General features: G+C 34.4%; 1 protein-coding gene across 3 annotated transcripts in view; it reads right to left on the bottom strand.

Moving 5' to 3' along the window:
* Positions 1-15,294, bottom strand: part of PDS5B (PDS5 cohesin associated factor B) — a 99,721-nt gene that overhangs the window by 28,733 nt on the left and 55,694 nt on the right. For all 3 annotated transcript variants that reach the window (XM_066544896.1, XM_066544893.1, XM_066544895.1), the window contains exons 15-23: positions 12,380-12,428; positions 10,741-10,880; positions 10,550-10,665; positions 9,460-9,565; positions 7,653-7,813; positions 6,896-7,019; positions 5,956-6,114; positions 5,110-5,178; positions 922-1,058 (exon numbers count right to left, since the gene is read on the bottom strand). In XM_066544896.1, the coding sequence (XP_066400993.1) occupies positions 922-1,058; positions 5,110-5,178; positions 5,956-6,114; positions 6,896-7,019; positions 7,653-7,813; positions 9,460-9,565; positions 10,550-10,665; positions 10,741-10,880; positions 12,380-12,428 (1,061 nt within the window). The remainder of the gene's footprint in view (positions 1-921; positions 1,059-5,109; positions 5,179-5,955; positions 6,115-6,895; positions 7,020-7,652; positions 7,814-9,459; positions 9,566-10,549; positions 10,666-10,740; positions 10,881-12,379; positions 12,429-15,294) is intronic.

Below are 15,294 nucleotides of genomic sequence, written 5' to 3'. Positions count from 1 at the left end.
GTGCTGAAAGGCTAAATTACTGCCACTTAACTCCCTGGCAGCTGCCATGAATGGTCACATTACAGAACTATAAAACAATTGTTTACAAAGAACTTTAGGACAGATTACACAGTTGCTACAAATATAATATACTAGACAGCTCTCAATTTTGCAATTTTGCACACACAATATGGTTTTATCTGCATAACTACTGTATAACATTAACTCTACCTGAAAATCAGAACCTTTTTAAACATACTGGCACAATCTACCCATGCCCTTAATGGCTTTTGTAGACATAAATTTTCAATGTTTAGCAAGCAATAGCAGCTGACAGCTTGTCACTTTTCCTACCACAGAGGATTAAGGAGATACCCAGAAAAACAAGTTGTCTAGCAGTCACCTAAAAGGTAAATTATTTATTGAGATTTAATCCTGTTTACACATTTCCTTCTTGCTTTCACTTTTAGAGACCTCAAGGTAGATTAGCCTGCCTCCAAGCAGAAGTGTCTTGTGTACTAAGTATTTCCACCTGCTTTATACAACACACTATTATTATTTATTAGAAAGCCCACCTATTGGCATTTGGCATACACAGCAATTGGAACACCAGGAACAACAAGCTGCATAAAAAATTAAAACCAATTTTCAGTGGGAAGGAGGAAGTTGCACAGTTTATTACTGCAATATGAGTAATAGCCTATTGAAGGAATAAATAAAAGCAAGAATATAAAACCTAAAATTCAGCTGTGTGTACAACGTTACAAAACCTGAGACTCAGCAAACTTAAGTAGGAACCAGCCAAGCTTACTATCACATCTTATGAAATAAAATGTATAAATTTTTAAGGAGTCTAGCAGAGTAGTTTACACACTACTTCAATTAAAACTCTCCCCTCACTCCATCATCACAGACATGAAAATATTACCATCTGGTACATACCTTATTTTCCCCTGCTCTGTTAAGTCTCCATCACTGTGTAATATTGTTGTTAGCAGTCTCAGAGTAGAAGTACCTGACTTGCTGTGGTTGTTCTTCATTCCTAGCAACCATCGAACCATCATCTTGATGGCCTGAATCTGAAAAAAAAAATTGATACCAAAAAGTCAAATCATATTATAAGCTTCATTTTTAAAATAATCTTTATCTTAATTTAATCACATGGTATTTTTTTCCCAAGTGCTTTTTGCTGGTACAAACATAAATCTGTCAGGACTGCAAAACATCATTTAAATAATGAAAGATAACCAGACATACTCTCACTAGACAGCAACTTTTCACTGAAAGTCTCAAGTATGTATTACAGCAAATAAAAATTATACATTTAGTTAAAGTTTGAGCTGCTTCTTCTATAAGCAATCACATATTTTGTCCTTTGAAAACATTTACTTAATTGAGCTTACATCCATTAAATACTGTGAAATAGGCTAAACAGTTAGTTTATACTTACTAAGAAAACGTTACTGGATCAAAAAGCAGAACACATTTTCATCTTTACATATTCCTAGAATTCACAGAATATTCTGCATCGGAAGGGACCCACAAGGATCAACAAGTCCAGTGAATGACCCATATGGCGACTGAACCCATGACCTTGGCGTTAAATTCCTGTGCCCTATATTTTCTCTATTTATCTATGTCATATCTGAGTTAAATTTAAGACATGTACTTGAAAAAACACTTAATAGACATCTTGACTGCTAGCAAACTGTACTACAATAACTTACCCTGGTAAAGAATGCTTTTTTCACAGTTATTTAAAGAAAAGCCTCAAAGTCGGGGAGGGATAACTTGGGTTTTGCCAATGGAAACATCAAGTGTTTTGAGGCAAGCTTCTGCCAGTATGCAGAATTCAGCAACTATCATGAAACACCGAATAATTTCACATTTCTTTAGAGAAAATAAAACATCAATTTTGAGATCAAGTTTGTTTTAGTATTTGAATCCCTTTATCCTTTCATTTTCCTTGCATATGACAGCAGAGACAATAAAGAAAACAAAGAAGAGTATCTTCTTACAGGAAAATGAAAATGCTCATCTAACTCACATTGATATCCTTTGGTGAAAAAAAAAAGGAAACCAAAAAAAACCAAAACAAAATACTGAACTCTGAAGATCAAAACCCAAAAGCTTTAGAAAACTTACACTTTTTGTACATGGTAAATTCAAATATTCTCATTAGTGGGAAAAGCAACTCTAGTAACTTTTATATAAACATTCACAATATGAACAAATTAAATTTATCATAGCATAATTGATCTACTCCTTGCAACGAACTGATCAAAATAGTCCTATCAGATCCCAGTTCTAGGACTATCACTTCTATGTGAGTTTAGTTTTGAGGACTGTAGTCCACTTGCTCCACCTTATTGAGTAACACCAGTGAGCTGTAGGATGTCTGTCACTCCAGAACTCAAAATGCAAATAGAGTCTGAGGAGCAGAATTTGTCTTGCCATCACTTTCAAAGGGTCTTCAACTGGAACAGCTTTAAGTATCCACCAGAAGATTTTAGTAGCATCAAATCCAATACAATAATTGTAATATAACAATAATGGCATCATATATTTTCACAGCTCACAAATTCAGTTTCTTCATGTCATAACCAGGACCTGTAACTGTTAGTGCCTCCCATTTGTTGGGAAGATGGAAATATGAAGCTCTCCTTGATCTTCAAATAAATGACACATTTGGCCAGAGAACAGACACAGCTACCTTGTCCCTTGACCAATTTCAATTTCAATCTTTTCATCTAGTAATTCCCTCCATAATGTCTTTTCCCCAGCTTTATTATCCAAACCTATTCTAGTTTTCCTTCCATGTAGTCAAGTCCTAGTCCCGCCTCCTTCACAATTTTTGTCTGACCCCACTAGTTTCCCTATTTCTTTGCTGGCATTACTACTACTACACAAGTCCCCTGCATGGTGCCCAGTACTCATTACAGGTCACTGCCAAGAGAGACAAATGCTTTAGAACTCAAGTGTCCAGCGTAGGAATTCCAGTCTAACTCATATAGTCATTAATCCAATTCATAGTTAATGCTGCTTCAATTCATAGTTCTTGTTTCAATTTGTGTTCCACGAGCCTAGAATTCTCCTCCGAGATGAAAAATTATTTTACACAACATGGAAAGATAAGAAAGTGAAAATGAGACAGAGCCATATCAAACACAACACTGTCTTTCTACTACATCACCATTATGGCAGCAGCTGGCTAAGGTTTCTACTGCCTGAGGTTTCAGAGCCACAAAGGCTGTGAGTTTGTGCAGTAGTGAAAAATGAAACAAAGTCCACTTTGAGCATAGTTAGAGAAACCTTATAAAAAACCTCATATTCCAGTGATATGGAAGGAAACAAGAAATATCACTGCTACTACACAAGTCTCAATCCCCTGCATGGTGCACAGTACTCATTACAGGTCACTGCCAAGAGAGACAATTGTTTTAGAACTCAAGTGCCCAGCGTAGGAATTCCAGTCTAACTCATACAATCATTAATCCAATTCATAGTTAATACTGTACTGAAACATTTCTCTGCAGAGAGCCTTTCACAGAAGTTTTAGCACCCAAAACTAAGGTTATCCTCTGTCATTCTACATCTGCTGGCTGGACAATACTAAAATTTAGTTTTCAGCACTCCTTCCCACTTTCATACTCTAACCCGCTAGTTTGAAAATCCCCACTAGATATAGAATAATGTTACAAAAGGAAAAAGAGGCTTGAAAAGCCAGAGTGAAGAAAAGTACACGATCAGAGAGAAATCATTTATAAACTAATGGCATTGTCTGGAGCATACATTAAGTTTAAGCTCTGCAGCAGTAATAAAGGCTAATTAAATTTGCAAATCAATTTTCACAATAGCCTGTTTTCACCTGCAAATAAATTCTTCTTACAGTTTTCAGGCTTGGCTTCAACTGTAAATTGCCTTAAGAATTTCTGCAGGTTAATTCCTTTCCAAATAGACAGATGTATGAGAAGTTTTATCAATATAAAAGTACATTTTAGAGAGTTATTACAGCTTCACAAATCATTTATAATAATTAAGAAAAACAATTAATACTTACTACTTCAAGTTACATGTATAATCACTCAAGTGAAATCATGTCTATTTAAAATTAGCACTTCATTAATTTAATACAAAGGTGCATTCTTTAAACCATTTTTGGAGTATACTGTGCAACTATGGAGTTGCACAAACATGAAAACTATCCTTTGTGGAGTCAAAAAACTAAAAGCAACAAATCAAATTCAAAAAAAGCCAAGCCTTTCCAGTAATGTGTACCAAACTGCAAACCAAAATACTTATAACCTAGCAGAAAAGAAGGTCTGCTAGGAACTGTTTAACAATTTTGAGAGAAGGCAAAGAACTTTTTAAAACCAGAGCCACTCTACTCAGAAGATATTAGAAACTAAACAACTGATATAACTAGAGCATACTATAAAAGACAAGCATCTCATTCTGAAAGAAGTGAAAGCAAAAATCTATCCCTGTTCTGAAGGGCTTTTAAAAACCAAATACAGATATAGAATATATTTTCCACATCATGAGTCTATTTCTAATTCATTGAAAATTGATTGACAGTATCTCTTACAGAGTACAGAAAATGTGATACACTTTCTCCAAAATAAGAAAAAGCTTGAGATGACATTTTCAAGTACAGTACCAAAACAAACCCCCCACTATTTTAAAGTGATGTTTATTCCTTAAATCCAGGTTTTTCTCTAATACACATTGCAAACACAGAAAAATAAACACTCTAACAGATTTATTCATTTGAAGAAACTGACAAATCCAAACCCCATTTTTCTTCTTCCAAAACAACACTGAAAGTTTCTAGGAACAGCATAAAAATTCAACAGACAAAGAAAAGATTTTTAACAAAATTTCTATAGCATTTAACTCCTATATTGAAGAGGAGGGGAAAAAATAATTTTACTTAAAGTAATCCAGCTATCATCACAGTCAAGTGTCAGAAAACAAAACTACACCTATAAAGAGCTTATAAAAAAACTTTATGAAGTGTGTATGTAAATTTATGCATAAAATAATAATTTAAAAATATGTTCCCAAGAGCAAATCCTTATTAAGTATTATAAACATAAGAGACAGGAAAACATAGCACATGCTACTCACTTTAACAAGGGTTTCAGGAGACACTTCTTCATCTGGGACCCAAAGTTTTGTTGTCTTTTTTCCTGGAAGCTAAACAAAATGTTACATTTGTTACAGTACAGTTACTCTTCAGTGAAACTTGAAACTTCTCTTTCTGCTTGCTTCTGGAAACAATACAGCAGCATTCCCTGGTCAGCTTTATGTCTCCAGTACCTTACAGAAGTAACCACTACAGAAGTGAGATACCTCACTATCCAAGTATCAGCAAATTCAAGATTAATAAAGGCATTGGTTGTTGTTGTTACCTGAAATCCATTCCTTTAGGGCATAATAGCCATTGATTTGAAAATAACAGTTTTTCCATATCCAGTAGATTGGAACCTCATACACATTTTACTGTTTTAGACAGTATCTTTTCCTAAGCAATTTCAAACAATGCACGAGTTAATTTGTTGACTTCATAATCACTTTAGAATCAATACAAAATTGTTAAAAAAATGAATTTCAGTCTTCCATTTAAATAGTGTATTTTAATTTCAAATGTAATATACTTCCTAAAAAATCACAACTCACTCAAGATAAGAAATAGAAGGAAGTCATAACAATTTTCCCCTTTTTAATGAAAGCCAAGTCACAAGTGATGAAATGCTATGCTATGCAGCTCATCACTTTTGTAAGATTCCCAAATTAGTAGAACTCTCCTTTCCTGTACCATGGGTTTTGAATAGAGTCAAACTACATGAGGAAATCAAAAGACAGCCATATACAGAAAGCAGAACCAGCATGCCAAATATTTTCCCAAGCACTTGCTGAGTATGATACTGCAGAAAAAGCATACTCTTAATAGAAGGCTTTAAAGATACTCACCCTATCGTTCATTAGCAAATCTTTAACAATAAAAGTAGCAACCAAAGATTTCAAAGGGGCAGCAAACTGATCAGGTGCAAGCATGGCTATATGGCCAATAGTAACCAATGGTGTAATGAGGTGCTCAAAATTGCTTGGATCCAGACTTTTATGCAGTGGCTAAAAAAAAAGACAACAAATGCAACTATTACTGATATAATCTGTGTCTTACTGAAGGATTGGTAATGATAGCTTCGTACCAAGTTGTCCATGTCTACTTCAGAAATACAATTTCAAAAGAACCAGTGATTATTTGATTTTAAAGATACATTCACTAGCCCATCAAGTCTTTCTCAAGTCAGAGGAAAGGTCAAGATGACAGACAAAATATTTATCACCTCTGGATAGTTCAAAAAGTGACAGCTCAAGCATGACCATTTAGGAAACAATGGATTAAAAAGCCTACTTTCTTGTGGGAGAACAAGATCTCAAGCTAGCAATTCCAGTAATGGACTATGATTCAGCCTTCAAGATAAGAGGCTGAGGGCCACTAATTAAAAGGTACATTTGCAGTTACAGCTATAAAATTCATTTAGTCTGTACCACAATTCAGTTTTCCTAAAATTCTGCAACCATTTAAATATGTTTGACCATTTTCAACAGGGGTAAGGAGTAGCATATGGTTCCCCTTTCTATAAATACTTCATGGTTCTAGTACACAGCCTAACACTTGGTTTTATTCTACCAGCTCTTAAAATACACAACCTAAAACATGATGAATCACAAGATACAAGAACACCCTCTACTATCATTCTTCAGGCCAAAATCGTGCAAGAACAAAAGGAATTTTTAGGAATATTTAGGAATATTTCCCTAATCTGCTACAACTTGCAACTACATCCCTTAGTTTACATATACAATATAAAAGATCAGTAAAAGTAACTTAAGTATTTAATATTACCTCAAATATCTGTGCAAACTGCGTTTCTTTGCTGGAAAATATTGCATGGATGCAGTGAATAGCATACTTGGCTTGACGAGGGGGTCCCTTTTTAGCTTTATGGTGCAACACTGGAAGCAAAGCACTAAATAGTTGTGTAACAAAACAAATAGACAAACAGACCAAGAGATAAGTAATTTCACAAATTGAAAATTTTCCAAAACATCAAACTAACAAAGAAATACAGATATACATATAAAATGACACTTCTGCAAAAGCACTAATTGCTTTTGTTTGGGTCATTTCTTCAAAAACAAGAACAAAAAATTATTTACATAACTTGCAAGCAAAAAAATCCTAGTTCTTGTTGATAAAATATTATGTGCTAAAAAAGGCATTGATATCTGCACAGGTACTAAATGTTCTTTCGGAAATATTTTGGCCTACATATCACCATTAAATTGCAAGGAATGTTTTTACACTGCATATATATATATATGTATATGTATATATATATATAACTTAGGAAAGAATAAGTAATTCTAAAGGGCAACAATATAAATTATAGCAGTATCAGTGACATACCACCTGTCATTACTTAGGGTATATTCATTTCCCTTCCATTCTTCAAAAAGCATTACAATTTAGTTTTTCAAAATCTCTTTTTGGAAATAATACTTTCTTCCAAAAGAATGCTACAGTAGATGAAAGGAAGAGTGAGAACTTCCAAAATCCTATACAGTAAAGGTCACTGCTCAGAGTAAGATAAACAACTTACGATCGTATGTGAGGAAAGTCTTCTTCAATTTTACTTCCTGTATTTTTGAAAATTTGTAATGCAGCTTCTGCCACTTTTTCATCATCCATTTTCAAGCAAGCAAGGAGAGATTCAAAAGTTTCAGCTGAATGAAATGAGATAGGGTGCGTAAACGAAAGTACCTGCCAAAACATGATGAAAGCCACGTTAACATTTTTTAAAGGTCCACTTATACTAGGACACTTCATCAAGAGTCATTTTCCACTGCCATACTGGAACATTTATAATACTCTCCCTGGTTTTGATTCATGATCCACATTTCTCTTCTTTTTTTTTAAGTAGCTCCCAAAGTTCTGTCTTTATACATGACCTCATTAGATTTAATTTATTTCCCCAGTCTCAGTTTCTTCTCCTACTATTCTGACCATGTACTTCTCAGTGACTACACCTACATTAGCAAGTACTGGGTTACAGCAGGAGCAGGTCTTAGGAGAAACCCAACTGATGCTAACAAAGGAACATTCATGTTTCAGGAGTTTTACTTCAGAGTATTTTTATAGAATGACTAAATCCACTTTAGGCAATGCAACACAACATGTGCTTCTGTAGCCCATCTCAATATTGTTCCTCTGAAAGTAAACCAGCTCGTGTGCCTCCAGACTTCATGTTTGTTTCCTCAGGGGAAGAGTTGATTCTGCTCTGAAGTGAAATTCCTATCTCTAAAATAGCAACACAGACGTACTCAACAGGGCCTCTAGTCCCTCAAGTTTTCCACATTAACTTAACAGATTCTCTACCTCTCCTACAGATTCTTGGACTTGGATGTTTTCAGGTATGACAGTCCTCCCATGTTAAAAAAAAATAAAGAAACCCTCAATTGATCCTCCCTGAAATGTGGTCTTCTCTTCATTTTTAAGTGGCTGTTGATTATTAGCATTGTTCCACATAATATTCTGACTCGTGGCAGAGAAACAATCCTCAAAATCTACAAACTTCTTCATATGCAGTTTTCTATTTTAATTAAGTTACCCTCCTTCCCACTTCATTGCATGGTATTCCCAATGCTGGACTTCTATAATACAGTTCTCCCCTATATTATTCTGATGATGTATAGACCTCTTTGTTTAGAGCAGTCTTACTCCTCTTCCTTAAATGTGTCATGCCAGTTCATACAAATATGTAAATACTGACTTGGAAGCCTTCATTCAAGCATATACTCCTTCACAAAATGATTCATTCTTTCTTACTCAGATGCATTCTTCTGCTACTGGGTATCTGCACTTTTATCTAAAAGTTCACACCTGGATAAAGAGATTCACCCTATCAGGTGAATCTACTCAGTCCTTAGTTCACCTAAAATACTCTGAAAACTTCAGTATGGGAGTCCTTTAGATTTTAAGGCCTCTGAAGTCAAGTCCCACCTGGACTACTTGACAGTCTTTCCTATGTTAGCCCAGTTTCAAGATTACTCATAGTTGAAATAGGTAAGAACCCAGCTTAGGTGGAACACAAAGGAACCACAGTGCTGCACTGATGTACAACAGCACCATGTCTACAAATTGCTGAATTCATGCTCTAATAACCAAAACTCCACTGCTACTGTCTCACACGCAACTACTTTTGGCTTACAGAAAAGTTTCTAAATCATTTTTAAAATAGCCTAACTGATGTGCCAAGATGAGCATAAAGCACAAAAAACCAAACCAGTTTCTTCCAGGTAGGCACCACATGCTTTTGACTAAAAGCAGTAAGTGCTAATTAAAAATTTATTTTAACGAAGTTCTTTGGAAAGTTTCCCATGCTCACTGGCCACCAGGACTATACTTGCCTTCAGCAATTCAAGACCTGCTCTGATTGCCTGGTCAGTAGGTACACCCTCATCTTCATCATCAGCTGTTCCATCTATAGACTTGTTCACTTGCTTGATAAGGGCACTGAAGAGGAAAACAAAACATGGCCTTGTAGTTATTGCAATTCCACCATGTATGATTACATCTTAAACTTGTGAAAACAATCTTATTAAAGCAACTTATTTAAAACATAAGCCTACTATAAACCAAATATGTCAACTACATACATAATCTGGTTGCCCTCATCTCCAATCCAAATTAAAGCATTCTGAAGCATTACACTAAAAAACATTCATCCATCATGAATTAAGAACTATATACAAATTATTCTGGAAGGATGACCAAAATAAGAAAACAATTTGAGCATTACAAGCAACAAACTCAATAAGAACTATGCTGAGGTTACAACCCACTACAGAGTCTTAATAATTGAGGGAAAATAACTGTTTATAATAGTTAGTCTCTAACCAAGAGGAAAAATAATAACCATTTAACATTCTGCTAAGAGCCAATGATAAATTTATAAGACCTATCTTCTGCATATTTTTCTTGACAGTAAGGCTTATGTCAAATACTGCTGTTAGTTAAATAATCATTTCAGCAAAAATAATTTCAGCAATTCCCCCCCCATCATAACTTCATTGGCTCACTCTTCCTTGAAGTCTTGCTGCCTCATCATCATAACCTCTACTTCCTCAGTTACACTACTGTTTATGTCACTATGAGCTAATATTCTGGGTGGAAAGTTTCAGCTGAATAGTTTGGACAGAAATTTGTTTTAAAACAAGTCAGCTGGTCACAAACCATACTTTGTTTGTCAGCAACACATCCACTTTTACTGACAGGTCATCCCAGCTATGCTGAATGACAATGCAATTGTTTCTGTGACTATGTTCTGGACAAGGACAAAAAAACCCCTACACGAAGTGAAACAGAAGAAAATATTGCAGGTCACCAAGCTTTAATCCACATCCACCCAGCCTATTACTGCTTGTGCTTAAAGATGAAGTAAGAAACCTCAGTTTCAAACTCTGTGATCTATGGCCAACAACACACACAAAAAAATACCTGATGGATTCAGTATCAATGTGCACAGGAGCAATTCTCTCAAGAAGAAACTTTATCATTTCCAGGAAAGGATTTGTTGGTTGCTTTGGATTGCCCAACTTCTTTGTTATTTCCCTCTGAAATATAAGTTGTGATTAAATTTCTAATCAATTCTATTCCAAAAATATTCACACTTTAAGAGCAATTCTTACCACACATCCTTCAGCCTGTTTGCAAGAACATGTTGGGCTAACAAGCATTTCTAACTGACTTCTTATTTTTTCATCATCTTCTAGAACTTGTGTGAACTTTTTCATGAAATCTTGAGCTTTCCCTGGATCAGGAAGGTTTCCTTTAAATAACAACAACAACAAAAAAATCACTATTTATGAACTGTAAATTGCACAAGTTTGGAACATCATACAAACCACACAAAACCCAAACCAAACAAACAAAAAGAAAAATTACAAAAAAACCCAAACCATAAAACACCTCAAAATAAGCAGACATATCTATGAGGACACAAATTTATACAAATTTCCTTTGGCTAATTGTTTTCCCAACCCTTCACATTCATTTTTCAGCAGGTCTAGTTGCTCTTGCTAGTAATATTACTAACAGCTGAAACTGACCTTATACTGTAAAGCCTGAACTCCACAAGAAAATATACTCTGTACACTCTGCATTTCACCCAATGCAACAAGTGTGAAAAACATCAAAAAGGGTATTTTTGCTAAATTACCTTTTAAGTAAACATAAGCTTTACAACAAACATTCAAAAACAAAAAACAGCATTTAAAATGCATAAAGGAAACATAAGATTTACAACAGCTTAAAACATCAAAAAAAAAGCGCATTTAAAATGCATTTCTTCAACTACATCCTCATTTTATATTTATGTTTTACATTATAGCAAGGCAATTTATTGGCAAAGGACTAGTCTACTATTTAAGATGCTTCACATTTTTTGGTCCAGACAGTGTTAAGCAAACCTAGTACCGAATATGGTGTAGCACTACAGGATGGTTGGTTCAAAACAAGTTCTATTATGATTTTGTTTTGCTGTATTGACTTTTTTAAAAAATAAACCGAGAACTAAAAGTATGAGAAAAAATACAAACTAATGAAAAGTAGATTAGTATCATGGCCAATGAAACAGCACAGTTCATTTTTTTCCTCTGTATTTTTTCAAAAATGTGCAGTCTTATGTAGTTTATTTTTTTGCCAGAACCGATGGCATTTTTTTTAAAGGTGGATTTCAAAACACAAATTTTCAGAATTGTAAAGCAAGTTTTTCTTCCTACTAGTTTTAATGCTATTGGCATGGTGGGCCTGGGGAACAAAAAGTGTTGCTTTTGGGTCGGTGGGTATTTCTTTGTCAATAGTTCAGTTTACACAGAACTTGTTCAGTTTTTGAAGTGCTTTCCTTGCTAGTGAAATCCAAACTCTCTTGCATTCCAATGACATTTACAACACTAAAACCTCAGAAGAGAGGTTAGTACATAGTTTACTAGTTTAGTTGACATCTACGAATATATACTCTATAATCAATGTTAAAATAGACATTAACACCCCAGATCATCTAGATCTTGAATTAGTCCACAACACAGCCAAAACGCTATGTGATAGGCTTCATGACTGATGTCTTCTTACAGCAAGAAAGTAATTCTGCTTAGAGTTGCCTTCATTCTTAAAAGCATATTGCTGCATCACATTTATCATGATTTGCTTTAGATTTTATCTGCTGCAAAATGCTTTTTTTATAAACTTACCCCAAATTATTTTTAAAGCAAGAAAGCAATATAGTTCTACTGTAATTTTTAGACACTGTAAATACTTTCAGTGACTTACTTGTTATAACCATCACTTTTGAGAATATAGCTTTACTGCTGGCATCTGTCTGCAAGTCACAAAAGAAAAATGGATTAAGTGAAAATTTTACATTATTTATTTCCATTTGAATATTGAGCAAGGAAGATTCCAGACTGCATTAACAAGTCAGCATCCATTCTGCTAACACATCAGTGTGTTAGAAATCAAAAACCACCACTGCAAATTCAATGTAGACACAGGAAGTAAAAGGTAGATCATTGCTACAGATCAATTACATAAAATACTTTTATTACTTTTCAATCTACCATATAACTTATGAACAGCATGACTGGGCTATCTGCAGTGTGTAGTCTCAGAAGAATACCATCATTTTCAGGGCTCCTAGCTGTCACAGCTGAATTCACATGTTCAGACAAAAAAATTATAAAAGACAGAAATCAGATATAATTTACAGGATTCAAGCAATGCTATCAGCAGACACAAACTTCCCATATTTGAATCTCTTGTGACTCAGGGGAAAACAAAAACTGTACTGTGGAATTTCTTTCACCCTGACTGTTCTGGTCTCCTAATACTATCTAAGTCTTCAAGTTCTGGCTAAAGCTCCCATCAAAAAACATTGAGTAAACTACTAATAATTCAGCCAAAAGTCAAATAACCTGAGGCAGAAGTATTAACTTGCAGGAGTATAACTCTATTGAATTATGACAGATTAAAGAAGTTTAAAAAACATTTCCTTTTAGAAAATCTGCTGTGGCACTTGATCTACATAATCTTGCATTCATCTGCAGCAAATGAAGATTATACTCCAATAGACACAAAACAGCATTCACCCACTTTTCTACATACGAACAGGGAAGGTTATGTATTTTATTTCACTGTACACCACTGCTGAAGGAGAAAACCAGAGGAGCTGTGTTTTATGCTTTAGCTCTTCAGAAAAGTAACTTGTCTTAAAGGTAAGTTTGATGTCCCTTCTCTCTTAAGTCAGGAGAAATTATGACCAACAGCAATAAAAATTTCCTTAACACGTTTCCAGCCACCTCAATAGTGCTTTGTCTGAGAAGGCCTTGAAGAGGAAATAAGGAGGATGCTCACAGAGTTTCAGTAAATGGCAGAAAGGTAGACTGGGAAGTTCAAAGACTTACAGAATAATGTAGGTTGGCAGTGATAACTTTAGGTCACACAGTTGAACTGCCTACTTAAAGCAAGATCAGGTTTTGCTTTAGGCAAACTTCTAGTTGCATTTTAAATATTTACAAGGATGAAGATTTTGCAGTATTTCTGCGCTATCTATTCCCATATTTGATCACCCTTACTGCAATCTTTCTTTTTTCTTACTACCTAATCAAAGGTAACATCTGTACACTATTTCTTGTCCTATTCTAGTTTATGTCTCAGAGCTCTCACATTTCCTACACTTGGCACAGGGATGGATAACAACCACAGGAGAACAAATCAACAACTAAGCTATAATGATTACATGAAGAAATTAGACAGAAGTGAAAAAGCACACAAAAACTCATTTTCTAAAAGGTTACTATTTGATCTCAGTTTTGCTTCCTGAAAGAAATAAATGTTTACATAGCTCTGAATTGCTAATGAATATTTGTCTCAAGATTAGTACTTGGACTGTATGTGATAGTCTGAGGTGCCATTGCAGGCAGCAAAAGTTTTGCATCAGGGAATTTTACTTAATTTAGTATGTCAATTTACACAAAGTTTTACTTATTTATTCTGGTATTGAGAAATAAAAGCAAATAAACACTTGAAAGAACAGCGTTCAGCTACCCCTCAGACACCTCTCTTCCCTGCTCTGCTCTATCACAAACCATCAAAATTCTCCCATGTAGTCTTGTTATTCAAGAGAATACCCAAGTGCAGAGAACTAGCATTTAAGAGCAAAAAATAGGAAAAATTCCAGATGGACAAATGCAAACATGCTGAAAGCATGCACTGTGTCTTGAATGCAATGCTTATACTGGCATCAAAACTTTCCTGGTAAATAACCGTATTTGATATTTTACAAGTGAAAAAGAACTTTTACAAGTTCTGAAAACAAAAGGAAAAATTAAAATTTCACTTTCATCTGAAAACTAGAAAAATATCATGGAACTAACTCAGGTATTAAATGCATCAATGTTGATATTAAATGCACCAAAGAACATTAAACAGTACATGAAAAGCATTTCAAAACAGTCACCAAAATACAATGAAGTATTGTTGTGCTAGCCTTTACTGCACTTCGAATTTAATATATTACAGCATGTTTTTAACACACTAAGTCAAAATTATTCATTTCACTGCAGTATCTTTTTATTAGCAGGACACTAGCATGTCTAATCAGATACTTTAGATATTCCAACCACACAGCTACCCACTCTTCCTGGTTCAGGCAATTCCAGCAAATGGATAATCATTAAATTTATCTCAGTACAAATATAGACACACACTGAAAATAAAAATCACACACAGAGGCACATAGAAATTTGAGCATGGCAACATTTTCTACTCTATATTATTTCTGTTAAAAAAGCATCAGATCAAACTTGTAGCATTAAAGCCAAGTTTTAATTATATTTCAAAGCATATCAAGAATTTAGTTTTATAATTCCCCTACCCAACCATGAGTATGAACATAGATGTAGCTAAAACAAACTGAAATTCACTTTATGACAATATCCTTAATGCTCAATAAATTCTCATTTTTCTCTTCCAAGCAAAATCTGTAAACAAGAAAATTAAATTGTAGTCTGGTATCTCCAGTACAATATTTAAGAAATTTATGAGAGGGATGAGGAATGAATAACCTGTTGGGACAAAAATATTCCAATTTCTTCAAAGTTACTAATCACACGTAAGATAACAATTTAAGAGGGTTTATATAGGTACTTATTCTTAATTACTTGATTTGGCAGTCAAAAATAATATGC

The sequence above is a fragment of the Molothrus aeneus genome, chromosome 2, assembly GCF_037042795.1.
Source record: "Molothrus aeneus isolate 106 chromosome 2, BPBGC_Maene_1.0, whole genome shotgun sequence".
NCBI lineage: Eukaryota > Metazoa > Chordata > Aves > Passeriformes > Icteridae > Molothrus > Molothrus aeneus.
This window is presented reverse-complemented; position numbering and strand designations above follow the sequence as displayed.